We start from the raw sequence: 13,465 nt of genomic DNA, 5'->3' as shown, positions 1-13,465 counted from the left end.
AAAGAATCTACATTATTTTTCATTCTTTAATAATAACTTTTTTAGAAAACAGAAACCCCACCTAGTATCAGGGGGTTTAACATTTTTATTTGGACAAAGATAAGAACTGAGAGTAAAATAAATTTGTTCTGAAAGGCTTCTTGGAGTTAAGACTGTTACTGAAATGGACTCTGGCATATGTGAGTATGCTAAGTGCTCTAGACAGTAACAGCTTCAGCTCATCAGTATGTCCAGATGATGAGTTATATCCTAAAGTTTTTTAAGGTTTTAGGACATCAATTTTGGTTTTGAACTGATATATATATTAGAATCAAAAGTATCTGCTAATCCCAAATCCTACCTTTTTATTAATATGACCGCACCAACATTCATCAATACACAGGAATGCAGGATGGGCGTATCAGTACTGCTGTTATAAATTGGTTTTAAATTAAAATGCCATGCAGATTGAATATTGATTTGTACCCAAACTGTTCAATTAAAAAATGAAGTTTGCACCAAACTGAAATTTAAATTTGCTAGCGATTGGTACTGACAAGGTGAAGGCTTTTAAAAGACTATGAATCAATTTACTAACATTTCAGAGGCCACATCATCAAAAGATTTTGTGGTAATAATAGCAGAAATTCTTAACTATTAGCATCCACAAAGCCTTCTCAGACAAACACTTTTTAGAAATATTTGTAACATTGATAGTATTTTTTGATTAAAGTTTTTGTGATCACTTATAGAGTATCAGAAACAAGATTTTCCTATTCCTTTCCTATTTCATTAATTGGAAAGTATAAAACCAAAATTTATTTTCATAAACTGACTTCAAAGTGAAGTCATGCTGTGTTTCTTGATGTTAGTATAAGATCTCAGTAAGAATCCAGGATCTTCACTGACAGATGAACAGCTGATGTTAGTGTCTAGTAAACCTGAAGCAATCTTAGTTTTCACTTTCCAATCACAGCCAGAAGTGGTAGCCTTGCATAAAATAGTTATTGGACATAATTAGGGTAGCAGAAAGAAACCTGAATGTGAAGTCACAGAAGGGATTGTTTTCTAAAACTCCGTCCTTCTTGAGCCCTTGCCATGAGAGCACTCTGAGGAAAGTTCTCTGAAGCATGCTATTTGCAGAATGATCCTTACTTGTCTGAAGTGGCTGCTCATGCCGCATTAGAAGCAGGTGTGGCATTTGACAGACACACACGTTGTTTATACATTTGTGAATGCATCAAAAGTAACCAATGTTTTAACATCAACTGCTCTCCCAGATTTTCCCAGTACTGGGACAAAATTGCTTATGTACCTTCAGAGGAAAGAAAGGATCTGTCTAGAAGGGAATCCAACAATTTCTGTCTTGTAGTAAGTTTATTCTCCATAACAGTTGTAGCATCCAAAGGCCCTGTTGTACAATTTGCAAAGCCATTAAGAAACAGAGGGCAATCAAGATAAGAGCTGCCATCTAAGGTCTTCAAGGATTCCACCTAACTGGAAGAAACAGTGAATTCAGTGTTGGAAGTTTCCCTGAACTTTCTCTTTCCCACCTCAGAGGCAGGGAATGACAGCTGTCTCCTTCTCTTTGGGACAGCATCGGGGCAACTCCTTATCCTGAATTGCTACAGAAAACAAATTACTCCTTCTCACAGAGCCAAAAGATAGCAATTTGCCTAAGTTGTCATAGCTCCAGTGACTTTCCTGCACTATGTCAGATCTAAACCCATTGATTACTTGCAGCCTCATTTTGCTAGCAGAAAGAACAGGAATCAAACCTAAGGGTAGATGTGACCAAGTTGGGCTCTTACAGCATTTCTAGTATTCAGATTAATTTTTCCTGGGAGTTATTTGTTCCTCTGCTACTGAGTGACCAGTACACAGAACTTTTACTCATTGTTCCTGATAGATAGCAAGGTTCTGATTTCTGTGGTCTGCAAAATGTTTACGAAAACAAACAAACAGAAAGGTGAGCTCTTTGTTATACAAACACGGCAGTAGGTCTTTTTAGACTATTTCTGATGGTATCCCTAAAGTATAACAAATATAGCTTTGATACGTTCTGAGAAAAAATGGAATTAATAAAAAAGAAACACTAACAAGTGTATCTGTGGTAGACTGCGGTACAAAACACGCATCAATTTGTTTTAACACAAATTTTGAAATTATAGCTTAAATATGAAAAGCCATAGATTCTGGCTGTGGTTGCTGATCAGAGCATACCTGCTTTTCCGGTATACCAGACAAAAGAGATTTTAGAGCTCCACCGTCTTCAATTTCTTCTGTAAAATAATTCTTTACATCATAGTCTTTGTAAAGGAAGAAATGTGTTTTACTCTGCATATCTGAGAATTTCTTCCCAGAAGTGGAGGCAATATGATATTAGCAATGAGATGACAATTTCTACAGTATTTCAAACTCATTGAACTTATTTATTTTAGTTTATTTTTACTTGGTTTTAACACCTTTTAGTGAACAATGCTGGGAAGCTTGGAAAAGTGTGTTGGCTTAAACAAATAATCTATTCTGAAGCAGCACTGCAGGAGCCTGATCAAACTGATTGTCTATTTTCTCTTTGAATTAGAAGCTGTTTGGATTGCATATTTTTAGAGGGACAAATAATCCTTTCAGCTGTTTTATGGACTAAACTATAAAAGTAATAAATGTAAAGCAGTGCTTCCACCTAAAGTTTACCCAGAGTTTTTGTTCAAAATTTTCTCTTAACAAAAATCTTTACACTGTTCACTTTGTGCTCTTTTTCTTTGTTTAAACACTGATGGTATTAATTATAAGATGATGGGTTTGTTTTGGAAGGCTCTAGATTTGGCAGCCCTTGCCACTGAGCACGCACAATTCAAGGACTGGTGGTGGAAAGTGCAAATTGGGAAGTGCTACTATAGGTAAGCCATTGTTCATTTCTTCTGTGATGAGTGAATATGAGTTCAGGACTTGTACTGCTGGATATGTTGCACAATGCCGAGCACTGAGAAATAGTTCTTGTTTTGTTGGAGAGCTCTGTGCTTACAGTTAAATCTCCTTTAATATGCAAGGAGACCACTGCTGAGATAAAGGTATCAACACTGCATACCTTTAAGTAACTAATTAGTTGCAACTTTGCCTTTTTTAATGTATTTTAAAATCATTATTTGAAAAGTCAGTCAATAAATGCAAAGAACTATTGTTAAAACAGACTACACAAAATAAATATTCTGATATTACTTTGAGAAATTAACTTTCAATGAGGGTTTCAGATTGACAAAATAATACATAATAAAATATTCATGTTGGACAGTTTCTACCAGAAGTGCATTGCCCAGGAAGTATCAGTTCCAAAGATACCAAGGCTTCAGGGCTGGCACCCCATACCCCAGCATCTGGTAAAAATGACTTATGAGTACCCTGACACTGTGCAGCCATGCATCTCTTAGAGGAAAGAATGGAAACAGCAGGGAGGAACAAACTTGTGGTGAGCAGTTTGGAGTGATTGCTGAAGATAGAGCTATGATAGTAACAGTTCTACCAAACCAGGAGAATCTCCTTCTGATACAGCCCTGCTCTGCATAATTCAAACAAGTACTGAGGCAGTTTCCCCTTTCATTCTTTACAATGAATTAGTATGAACACTATTTTGGGTGTTAAAAAACTGAAACAGCATCTACAATCTTTTCAATTCTGTAAACAATTCTTGTATTGATAATACAAAGCAGTTAGCCCTTTACAATTCCATATTGTATCTTAGCTTGAAACTATTGCTTCTTTTTAGATGGCCAAACTAATAAAATTTATCACTATCCTAAACCTTTATTTGACATTCTTTAGAAGATGAGACTGAATTTTTTTTTTTAACTGTGGTAGATGCCAGGTATCCACTAAAGCTGCTCTATCACATCCCTCTTCAGCTGGGCAGGGGAGAGAAAATAGGGACATAGGGGAAGCTTCAGCTTCTCACAGAAGCCACCCCTGTAGCCCCCCAGATACCAAAACCTCGCCATACAGACACAATACATGAGCTTAGAGGTCATTCGTTACTTTCAGGATTTTTTTGAATAGTGTTACAGAGACTAAAGCATCCAAATAGGTACATGTACTTCCAGGATCCCAAAATACCGTATATTCCCACTATGTTTCTTTGCTTTAGCTGGCTTGTTCTGTTTCTGTTTGGTGTTTCTTTAGCAAGTATACGTGCCCTTTGGCTGAAGGAAACAAAAGGCAATTTGCGTATGAGAAAGTGTACCTTTTTGCTGTTGTTGAAATGGCACACTCCTCTTAATTTTTTAGTTAAAGTAGCACTTACAGATTACTGCAAAATATTTGACTCTGCAAAAGAAATGCCTTTGAGATGAAACAGACTTCTGTGAGGTGCATGCGTAGTGGAGAGTACCTGTGTGATCTCTGCCATACTCTAAAACAGTATGGGTAGAGGTTGAGACATGAATTTGATTGCTGATTTTCTACTGTCCCTTCTAAGACCAGGAGGGAGTCCTGTGAATACAAGTACATCATTATTCACTTGTCACCAGATGGCTGCATGTACAAGAAGGGGCCAAATTTCATGGGTTTCTCTTTTTCATAGTTTTGTTTTCTTAATGTATACAACATGTTTTTTGTAATGTGCACACAAATATGTGGTCTTAAAGTGTGCTTTTGGGCAGTTAATATTTGGTTTAGGGTGCACTGCCTCATTATTTAATAAGCTTTTTTTAAAAAGAGCAAATAACAAACAAGTACCTTTTCTATGTATCTGTTGTCTCTTTAGGTTGGGATTATATCGTGAAGCCGAAAAACAATTTAAGTCAGCTCTCAAGCAGCAGGACATGGTTGATACAATCTTGTATTTGGCAAAAGTAAGTTACAGATTTTCTTGTTTAAGAATGAAGTGAAATTCCAGGCTATGCCTTAGAGTCCATACAGCACAAGAGCCCAGTATTGATACACCATTGTGTTTAAAAGTGTATGATCTCCATATAGACCTGAGGCATAGCATGCTAACAATTGCAATGAAAGTCTATAGTTTACAAAATTATTTTGGAGTTTCCTGATTTCAGAAATAAGATTTAAAAAAAAAAAAAAATCTCCTATGTTACTGGATTCTTTCTTCTGAACTCCAAGGAGAATTACATAGTTAAAATATTACTGGAGTTCCGGTATGAAGAACAACATGGCTATATATGGTCTCTTAGGAGACTAATGAAATAAATCTGTAAATAGAGTGAAGCTCAAAATACTAGTTTCACAAGCAAAATCAAAACAAAGTAAGCTTAAAGGAAGAAGAGAGACCTTGAAACAGGGAATATTCTGTCAAAATAAAGGCATTAAAAGCTTTAAAAGGCCAAGTGCGTAGCTGAGTCTCAGAACTACTTGTTTACCAAGAGACACAGTAGATTCTAAACATTTTCCAAGACATTTAAGAAAAGGTGGCCTGTGAAAAATTAAAACTGCATTTTTCTTTGTCTTGTCCAAGAAAAAGATGAAATCAGTTGCTCTTTATCAGCTCCCTGTTTTAAGCCATCTGTCAGAGGCCTGTCCAAAAGTCGTCACTACTCATGGATAATTCAGATATTCATATTGTGACTAGTAATTTATATTTCTTGAGCAATTTACATTTTGTATTGAAATGATCATCATTGCTATCTGGAGACTGCATTTGGCATTTATTTACTCAATTAAACTTAGTAATTTTAGATATATATCACTACCAGGAGTCATTCTGCAAACACATAGAATCATAGAATCAGAATGGCTTGGGTTGGAAGGGACGCCAAAGATCATCTAGTTCCAACCCCTCTGCCATGGGCAGAGATACCTTCCACTAGACCAGGTTGCTCAGAGCTCCATCCAATCTGGCCTTGAACACTTCAGGGATGGGGCACCCACAACATCTCTGGGTGCTCCCCATCCTCAGAGTAAAGAATTTCCTCCTCCTATCTGATCTAAACTTACCCCCTTTCAGTTTGAAGCCATTCCTCCTTGTCCTGTCACTCCAGGCCCTTGGAAGAAGTCTCTCTCCACCTTTCTTGTAGGCTCCCATCACGTACGGGAGGGCTGCAATTAGGTGACCCTGAAGCCTTCTCTTTTCCAGGCTGAACAGTTCCAACTCTCCTAGCCTTTCCTGTAGGAGAGGTGCTCCATTCCTCTAATCATCTTGGTGGCCTGCCTCTGGGCTCGCTTCATGAGCTACACAGAATGATTAAATTGGCAGAGTAACTGGATTAACAAACCAATTTGTTATGGGAGATGTGCATCCCCCTGCCTCATTACTAGCTCAGACAGGAGTTGTATTTGAACCTTCGCCTCCCACTCCACAGACCAGCTCACTCAAGTATAAAACATTGCACAACATGATTTAATGACTTTCAGTGGACAGGCAATAGAGTAAGGCACTGAGATATGGTTCAGTCTGACAGAACTGGAAAGATTAGACTTGAGTTAAACAACCACTAAAAAATGATAGAATTGCATCAAGTTCTGTTGTGAACAGACTGATAGTACTGTACTAGTTAGTTTTGTTTATATTCATTATTGCAGCAGGGGTTTTAAAAAATATTTTTTTGAAAGCTGTCTCTCCTTTGAAATGTAATTTATTAAAAGATAAAACAGCAAAAGAAAAAAAAATTGGAGCATTTAAAGAAGTCAGGACTGCTGAGAAGTTAAAAAGTATTTCATGACCTAGCAGGGTTAGAAATGAGATATTTTTACAAGAAATAAGAGAGATACCAAAAAGAAAATGGAGCCATTCTGCTTATCCATCTGTTTAACACCTAAACCTTAATAACTATAGCTGTAGTACTCTTAGAAAGCAGATCTCCCCAAAGCAGCTGTGCGTAGGTAGAAATTATCCCTCCATTTTTTTCATTTCTTTTGTCACTTATCTAGATAGCAGCTCTGTAGCCTTCAGAGATGTTGGACAGTGTGATAAGACACTGGATATGGGAATTACACAGTAGTACGTACTGTGGCTGTGTGGTTTTAGCATCTGTAGTTAGTGGTTCTTTGGGGTGAATCTCCAGATAAAGCAGTAGAACAGATTTGAGTCATTAATACTCGGAAACTTCATAAACAAAGATAAAAATATAAAACGGAGCAGATTTAGGGGAGTTTCCCCTTTCCTGATGTAATTATGCAGTTCTAGTCTACTAAGTACTCTGCTCTCCAAACCCCTCACTCTTTTATTGCTTTTCACAAGAAGGCATTAGTTTTCTAGCTTAATACAGGAAATGCAAGTGACATTAGCAGAATGAGTGTAAAAAATACTTGTATTTTTTTCCTTTTGCTAATGATCAACTTGAAATGGCAGTCCCTTTGCTTGGAAGGAGCTCACAGTCGGCAGCACTTTGACAATTAAGAATGTCAATGAGTTGTCATGGGAAAGAATTCTTTGCAAATGTCTGCAACTGTATATATCTATAGAGTTGCAAAAAAAAGGCAATTTTGGCTATTGGCAGTCAGAAGTCCATGAATTTCAATGGCAAAAGCAAAAATCATGTTTGGATGTTTCTCAAGTGTTCAGTTATCATTCAGTTAACATATTTTTCTTACATTTCATCACAAAATGTTTGTGTCAGGATACCAGTCACATATTCTTTCTCTTTTGTAGTAGTATCGACTCAGAACCCTTTTCCACTCAGTGGAAGACAAATTAATCATTCTAGCCATCTAGTTTCCCAAAGCATATGTGCAGGGTTTTTCCCTTTGCTGTAGCTGTGTTTACCATACCCCACAACAGGAGGCCTTTACACTGGTACTCTCAGATAGCTGCAGGGGTGGTCTCTATCAACATGTTGCAACACATTGGAGTCCAATTCTCACACAATTATTATCCACATTACACATTGTCATAATCAACACAGAAGCCAAAATCTTTCTGTAGGATTTTATTGTTTGTGATGAGAGGTTGGTAGAGCAGTAAGGAAACTTGAAAGTGTCAGTGCTCCGTGCAGTGCAATCTTATTTGACTAAGTAAAACATTTTGGTATTTCAGCACTACCAGCCTGAAGATCCAGTTCCTTCAAGCTAAACACAACTTTTTAAACATATAATAAACAGGGCAAAGGATATTGTTTTGGTATGATAACAGATAACCAGATTATTTTAGTAGTAATGTTCAAATTAATTAATAATGTATAGATGCTATGTATGTAAATTTAATTATTTTAAATAAAACTATTATATCTTCATTAGACGGATTTATTCAGTATTCACTCCATTATTTTCTCAGTATTATTCATCATCTCAGCTAATGGTTTATTGCATGAATAATGGAGGTGTCATCCCTTTTATTTCACTCCCATGTTAAACAGCAGTATAGGTGTAAAAATCAGACATTTAACATGTGTATACGCTTTTTATTTGCTTAGGTGTATTTGCGCTTGGATCAGCCTGTAACAGCTTTGAACCTTTTCAAGCAAGGGTTAGATCGATTTCCTGGAGAAGTGACTCTTATTTGTGGAATTGCCAGAATCTACGAGGTATGAACCCACTACACAATCCTTATAGTGGCCAAATTTAGGTGCTTGAGCTAGAAAAAAGAGCCAATAGTTGAATATAACTGTAAGATCATCAAAAATTAACTATGCTGATTTTCAGTATCACTAATGCAAAGCAGGTAACTTTACACAAAGATACTGAAGTAACATCAGAGGAGCCTCGCAGGCTTATTGATTTCAACAGTTAATCACACTGGTGAGATCCTATTTACCCTTGGCATGCAGAAGCACACTGGGCCAAGTGGTCCAGATGTCGTCCATGTAGCTGAGGCTAGTTTATCTATGTTTCACTGTATACTGAAACTGCCCAAGTCACCAACAGCCTGCTAGCAGAATCAATCAGCAAAATAGTTTACTCATCAATGTTCTTTTTATTAGAACTATGAAACCATTGGTTTCTTAAGCCAGTGGGAACAGTTGAAATGTGAATGTTTTTTAGTTAGAAAGTAGATGTCATTTTAAGTAGGATTAGTTTTAAAGGAGTTTCATTTTAGCTTGGTAACGATGCATTTTGTATTTTAAAAGTGTGTATTTTTATGTCAAACAGTGGACTTATTATTGGTTTTCACTGAAAGTTGGTAATGATGCTGTTCTGGAACAAATGTTTTAAACAAGTCATGAATTTATGGTTTTTTTGGTCTACGTTCATACTTGGCATTCTATGCTGTTCTCATCATTCTCATCTAACCCCTAAGCTTTAATCCATTTTCATATTAAATCCTTTTTGTCCTTCAGCAAGGAAGCAAACAGCTGCATAATTTTTGGAGGCTTTTCTTTCTGAATTGTTAAACAGTTATTAATATGGATATTATTTTGCAGAACCATATATAACATTGCATAACCCTTTAAGGAATTATTAAAGAGCAGCATATAGTTGGTAGGATCTAGTTTTGCACTGACACCTGATTGCAGGATTATAGCCTCATTAGCAAAGATTTGTACTGCAACACAGGGCTGTTCTCATTACCTATACTCCCAAGTGGAATATGTGCATCAGCTGTCTTAATCAGAGCTTTTCTTCCCTATCACTAACTTTTTATAGTAGGAAGAGTTGTAGAGCTTTTTTGGTTTAAAAAACCCCATAAGTTTTAAAAAGACTGCTTTAGTACTATCACCAAAAATCCATTTTTTAATAGCTAAATACACTGCTGAGGTTAAACAAAAGCTTATTCTTTAGTTATGTTGAGAGCACAGTGTATCTGCAGCACACAGGTACAAGTTATTCCTTTCTAAACACAGACATGAGGTTGATCTTTTTTGCAGTTTGGGACAGGGTTCTCTGGGCCTTCCACTCATCAGAAACAGTGTGCCATCATTTACAGCAATGAGTTCACCCTAATTCATCTTCCAAGTAGCACACATCCAAGCATATATTTTTATACAATATAGTTGTCCTAATTGACATATCCTGAGTAGTACAAATTTTGGTAAATTCATGATTCCTGTTTACAAAGACACATAACAATTCTTCATATGCAATTATATTCTCATTTTTATACAGAGTAATTCATAAGTTGATTTACAAAGCATTGAAAATAATTGGGGCGTTGACTGGGGAAGTAAGTGTATTCTGTGTTACCATACTGGGAAACTGCACAGCTCTGTGTATCACAGACATTGTGCAAGAAGTGGCAAGTGCCTTTTGCATGTGTGTGGTGGGGTGACCCTGACTGGATGCCAGGTGCTCACCAAAGCAACTCTATCACTCCCCTCTACAAGTGGACAGAAGAGAGAAAATAAAATGAAAAGCTCATGAGTTAAGGACAGGGAGAGATCAAGCACCAATTACTGTCAAGGGGAAAAGAAACTTGACTTGGGGATATTACTTGAATTTATTACCAATCAAAATCAGAGCAGGATAATGACAAATAAACCAAATCTTAAAAACACCTTCCCCCCATCCCTCCCTCCTTCCTAGTCTCTCCCTCCTCCCTCCTCACTGGTGCAGGGAGATGGGGAATGGGGGTTACGGCTCACACATCAAGCACAGAAGGTAATAGTGAATGGGGGAACATCAGACTGATGACCTGTCACTAGTGGGGTTCCACAGCTCTCTATCTTAGGCCCTGTGCTCTTCAGCATCTTCAAAAATGGCTTGGACACAGAACTGGAAGGGAAATTAAGCAAGTTTGCAGATGACACAAAACTGGCAAGAGCTGTTGACTCCCTCAAAGGCAAGGAAGCCTTGCAGAGAGACCTCAAAAAATTAGAGGATGGGGCAATCACCAACCACGTGAAGTTCAGAAAGGGAAAGTGCTGGATTCTGCACCTGGGATGGGGCAATGCTGGATCTTTGTGGGGATGAGATGCTGGAAAGCAGTGCCACAGAAAGGGACCTGGGGGTCCTGGTCGATGGGTCAGCAGTGCCCTGGCAGCCTGGAGGACCAACCATGCCCTGGGGGGCATCAGGCAAAGCATCACCAGCCGGTCACAGGAGGAGATTGTCCCTCTCTGCTCTGCACTGGTGTGGCCTCACCTTGAATATTGTGTGCAGTTTTGGGTACCACAATATAAGAAAGATATTAAGCTATTAGAGGGTGTCCAAAGGAGGGCAATGGAGATGGTGAAGGGCCTTGAGGGGAAGCCATATGAGGAGTTGCTGAGGTCACTTGATATGTTCAGGCTGGAGAAGAGACTGAGGGGAGACCTCATTGCACTCTACAACTTCTTTGTGAGGGGAAGAGGAGGGGCAGGCACTGATCTCTCCCCTGTGATGACCAGTGACAGGACCCAAGGAAATGGTTGCATTTTTGTCAGGGTATGTTTAGGTTGGATATTAGAAAAAGATTCTTCACTCAGAGGGTGGTTGGGCGCTGGAACAGGCTCCGCAGGGAAGTGGTCACAGCAGCAAGCCTGACAGAGTTCAAGAAGTGTTTGGATGATACCCTCAGGTACATTACATGGGATGGTCCTGTGCAGGGCTCAGGGTTGGACTTGATGATCCTTGTGGGTCCCTTCTAACTCAGCATATTCTGTGATTCTGTGAAGTATTATACAGCACATAGGTAAAGCACTTGGTAGATTGACATTTTAGTAAGTTCTATGATAAATATAGATGATAAGCAATAGAAGTAATTGGAATTTTTGTCCAATTGTATAGGAAATGAACAATATCTCCTCAGCTGCAGAGTACTATAAAGATGTCCTTAAACAAGACAATACTCATGTGGAAGCCATTGCATGCATTGGCAGTAACCATTTTTATTCAGACCAGCCTGAAATAGCTCTGCGGTTTTACAGGTATCTACACTTGTGGAGAGGGAGGGAGGGAGGGAAAGTGGGAGGGAGGGGAACTAAATGTGTGGGAGGGTAATATAAGGGGTTGATTTTTGTACTGCTGGTAGGAAAAACAAATAAGGAGATTGGCATGGGAGGATGAATGAGCATTTGGACAAATATCACCATAAAATCACTTTATGTATCTTCTTATCTAGTGATAATTGCATCATTCTCTTAAAAATTTGTCATCATTACATGAGGAGTGTCAACAAAGATTATCAAAACGGTTATTCAGCTAATACACAAGTCAAGTTCCTTCACAGCATGAGGCAGTTTGAGAACAGTAGATCTTACTCTCAGCTTCAATTGCATCCGACAGGCACAAGGACTTCCTACTTAGCCCTTTGAAAAAGAGGAATCTTGAAAAACTTCACCTGAAGTGACCAGGAGTTGTGACCACAAAATCCCTGACCTGCATGTGGGCTGGGCTTCCCGTATGTTTTACGGAAAGCAATAAAAACAACATAGTGTTAAACAGTGCTGCTTGCTTTTTATTTCAGTACAGTCAAGAGGACAAAGGAGCGTGACTCAAGTTCTTATGTCTATGAGCAAATTAAGTCACTAAAAGCACTACCACCTCATTTCTGTTTTACCTGAGCTCTTATGCTTTAGGTTAAGGAACTCTCAGTTGTGCTGCACACAACAGCCCATTTTCCCTGGCCCTCAAAGCATTTTTGTTTTTCCTATAAGTATTAACAGAATTTTTATGATATAGCTCCATTCTAAAAGACACATTAAACAACATCAATTTGAATCAAAATCTGAGTTATTCTTCATATGTAAGATTAATGTAGATTCACATCAAGATGTACTATTACTAATTAAAGCAGCACTGAAGGATGCAAGGGTATCAAGCAAAAAATTGAAGTGTGAAGGGTTATAAAAAGTAACTGCAATGAATTACAGCTTGATTGAGGTCAAGGGATTGGAAAGAGGAAATGGAGAAAGTCTGTGTCCAGCTCTGTTGTACAGTAAAGTCAGATCATGTGACCCAGTCAAAAGACAGAAGCTACTAATTTACACAGACTGTTTTGCACAGCTTTGATTCTAATAAAAAATGCCCTGCATTGCCCTTCATGAAACTACCAAGTGTAAGAGTATAACACTTGTTTTTTATGCCTTCTCAGAATAGGGAGAAAGTAAGAGAGAACTTTGTCTTTTCGAGTAGAACTCTTATTTGAAATTAATCAAAAACATAAATGAAACAAATATTTTCTTTCAATCTAGACGGCTACTGCAGATGGGTGTTTATAACTGCCAGCTCTTTAACAATCTGGGCCTCTGTTGCTTCTATGCCCAGCAATATGATATGACACTATCTTCATTTGAACGGGCACTGTTTTTGGCTGAAAATGAGGAGGAAACAGCAGATGTGTGGTACAACTTGGGACACGTGGCTGTGGTATGAAAAATATTAGCAATCTTTCTGAATAAATACAATTGGAAAAAAAAAGTAAAAAAAAATAACTAGGAAGGAGTCATTTCCCTACTTGGAAATACAAAACCCAATAGTGTACAGAATGAAGTCCAGTACAGATGGAATTTTACTTGCACTTCAGCAGAGAAGAGGCAGCAAAAGAAAAAAACTTTACAGAATGTGGCTTTTGACTGCTAAAAGAGGCTCACTCCACACTGTCTTTAACCTTCCTATCTTTCTAAAAAATTGCAACATGTACCTGCCTTTGAAGGCCTTGACTAGAATACAAGATAATCTAAAAAAAAAT

At 37.9% G+C, this 13,465-nt stretch overlaps 1 protein-coding gene across 2 annotated transcripts in view; it reads left to right on the top strand.

Moving 5' to 3' along the window:
• Positions 1-13,465, top strand: part of TTC8 (tetratricopeptide repeat domain 8) — a 40,185-nt gene that overhangs the window by 22,331 nt on the left and 4,389 nt on the right. For both annotated transcript variants that reach the window (XM_027899141.1, XM_027899142.1), the window contains 5 exons: positions 2,794-2,879; positions 4,736-4,823; positions 8,334-8,444; positions 11,563-11,702; positions 12,969-13,143. In XM_027899141.1, coding sequence (XP_027754942.1) covers positions 2,794-2,879; positions 4,736-4,823; positions 8,334-8,444; positions 11,563-11,702; positions 12,969-13,143 — 600 coding nt within the window. The remainder of the gene's footprint in view (positions 1-2,793; positions 2,880-4,735; positions 4,824-8,333; positions 8,445-11,562; positions 11,703-12,968; positions 13,144-13,465) is intronic.

This window comes from Empidonax traillii, unplaced genomic scaffold (genome assembly GCF_003031625.1).
Source record: "Empidonax traillii isolate 1590-97213 ecotype Southwest subspecies unplaced genomic scaffold, ASM303162v1 scaffold646:size549819, whole genome shotgun sequence".
Taxonomy (NCBI): domain Eukaryota; kingdom Metazoa; phylum Chordata; class Aves; order Passeriformes; family Tyrannidae; genus Empidonax; species Empidonax traillii.
Note: the sequence above shows the minus strand (reverse complement) of the source record. Positions and strands in the feature narration are given on the sequence as shown.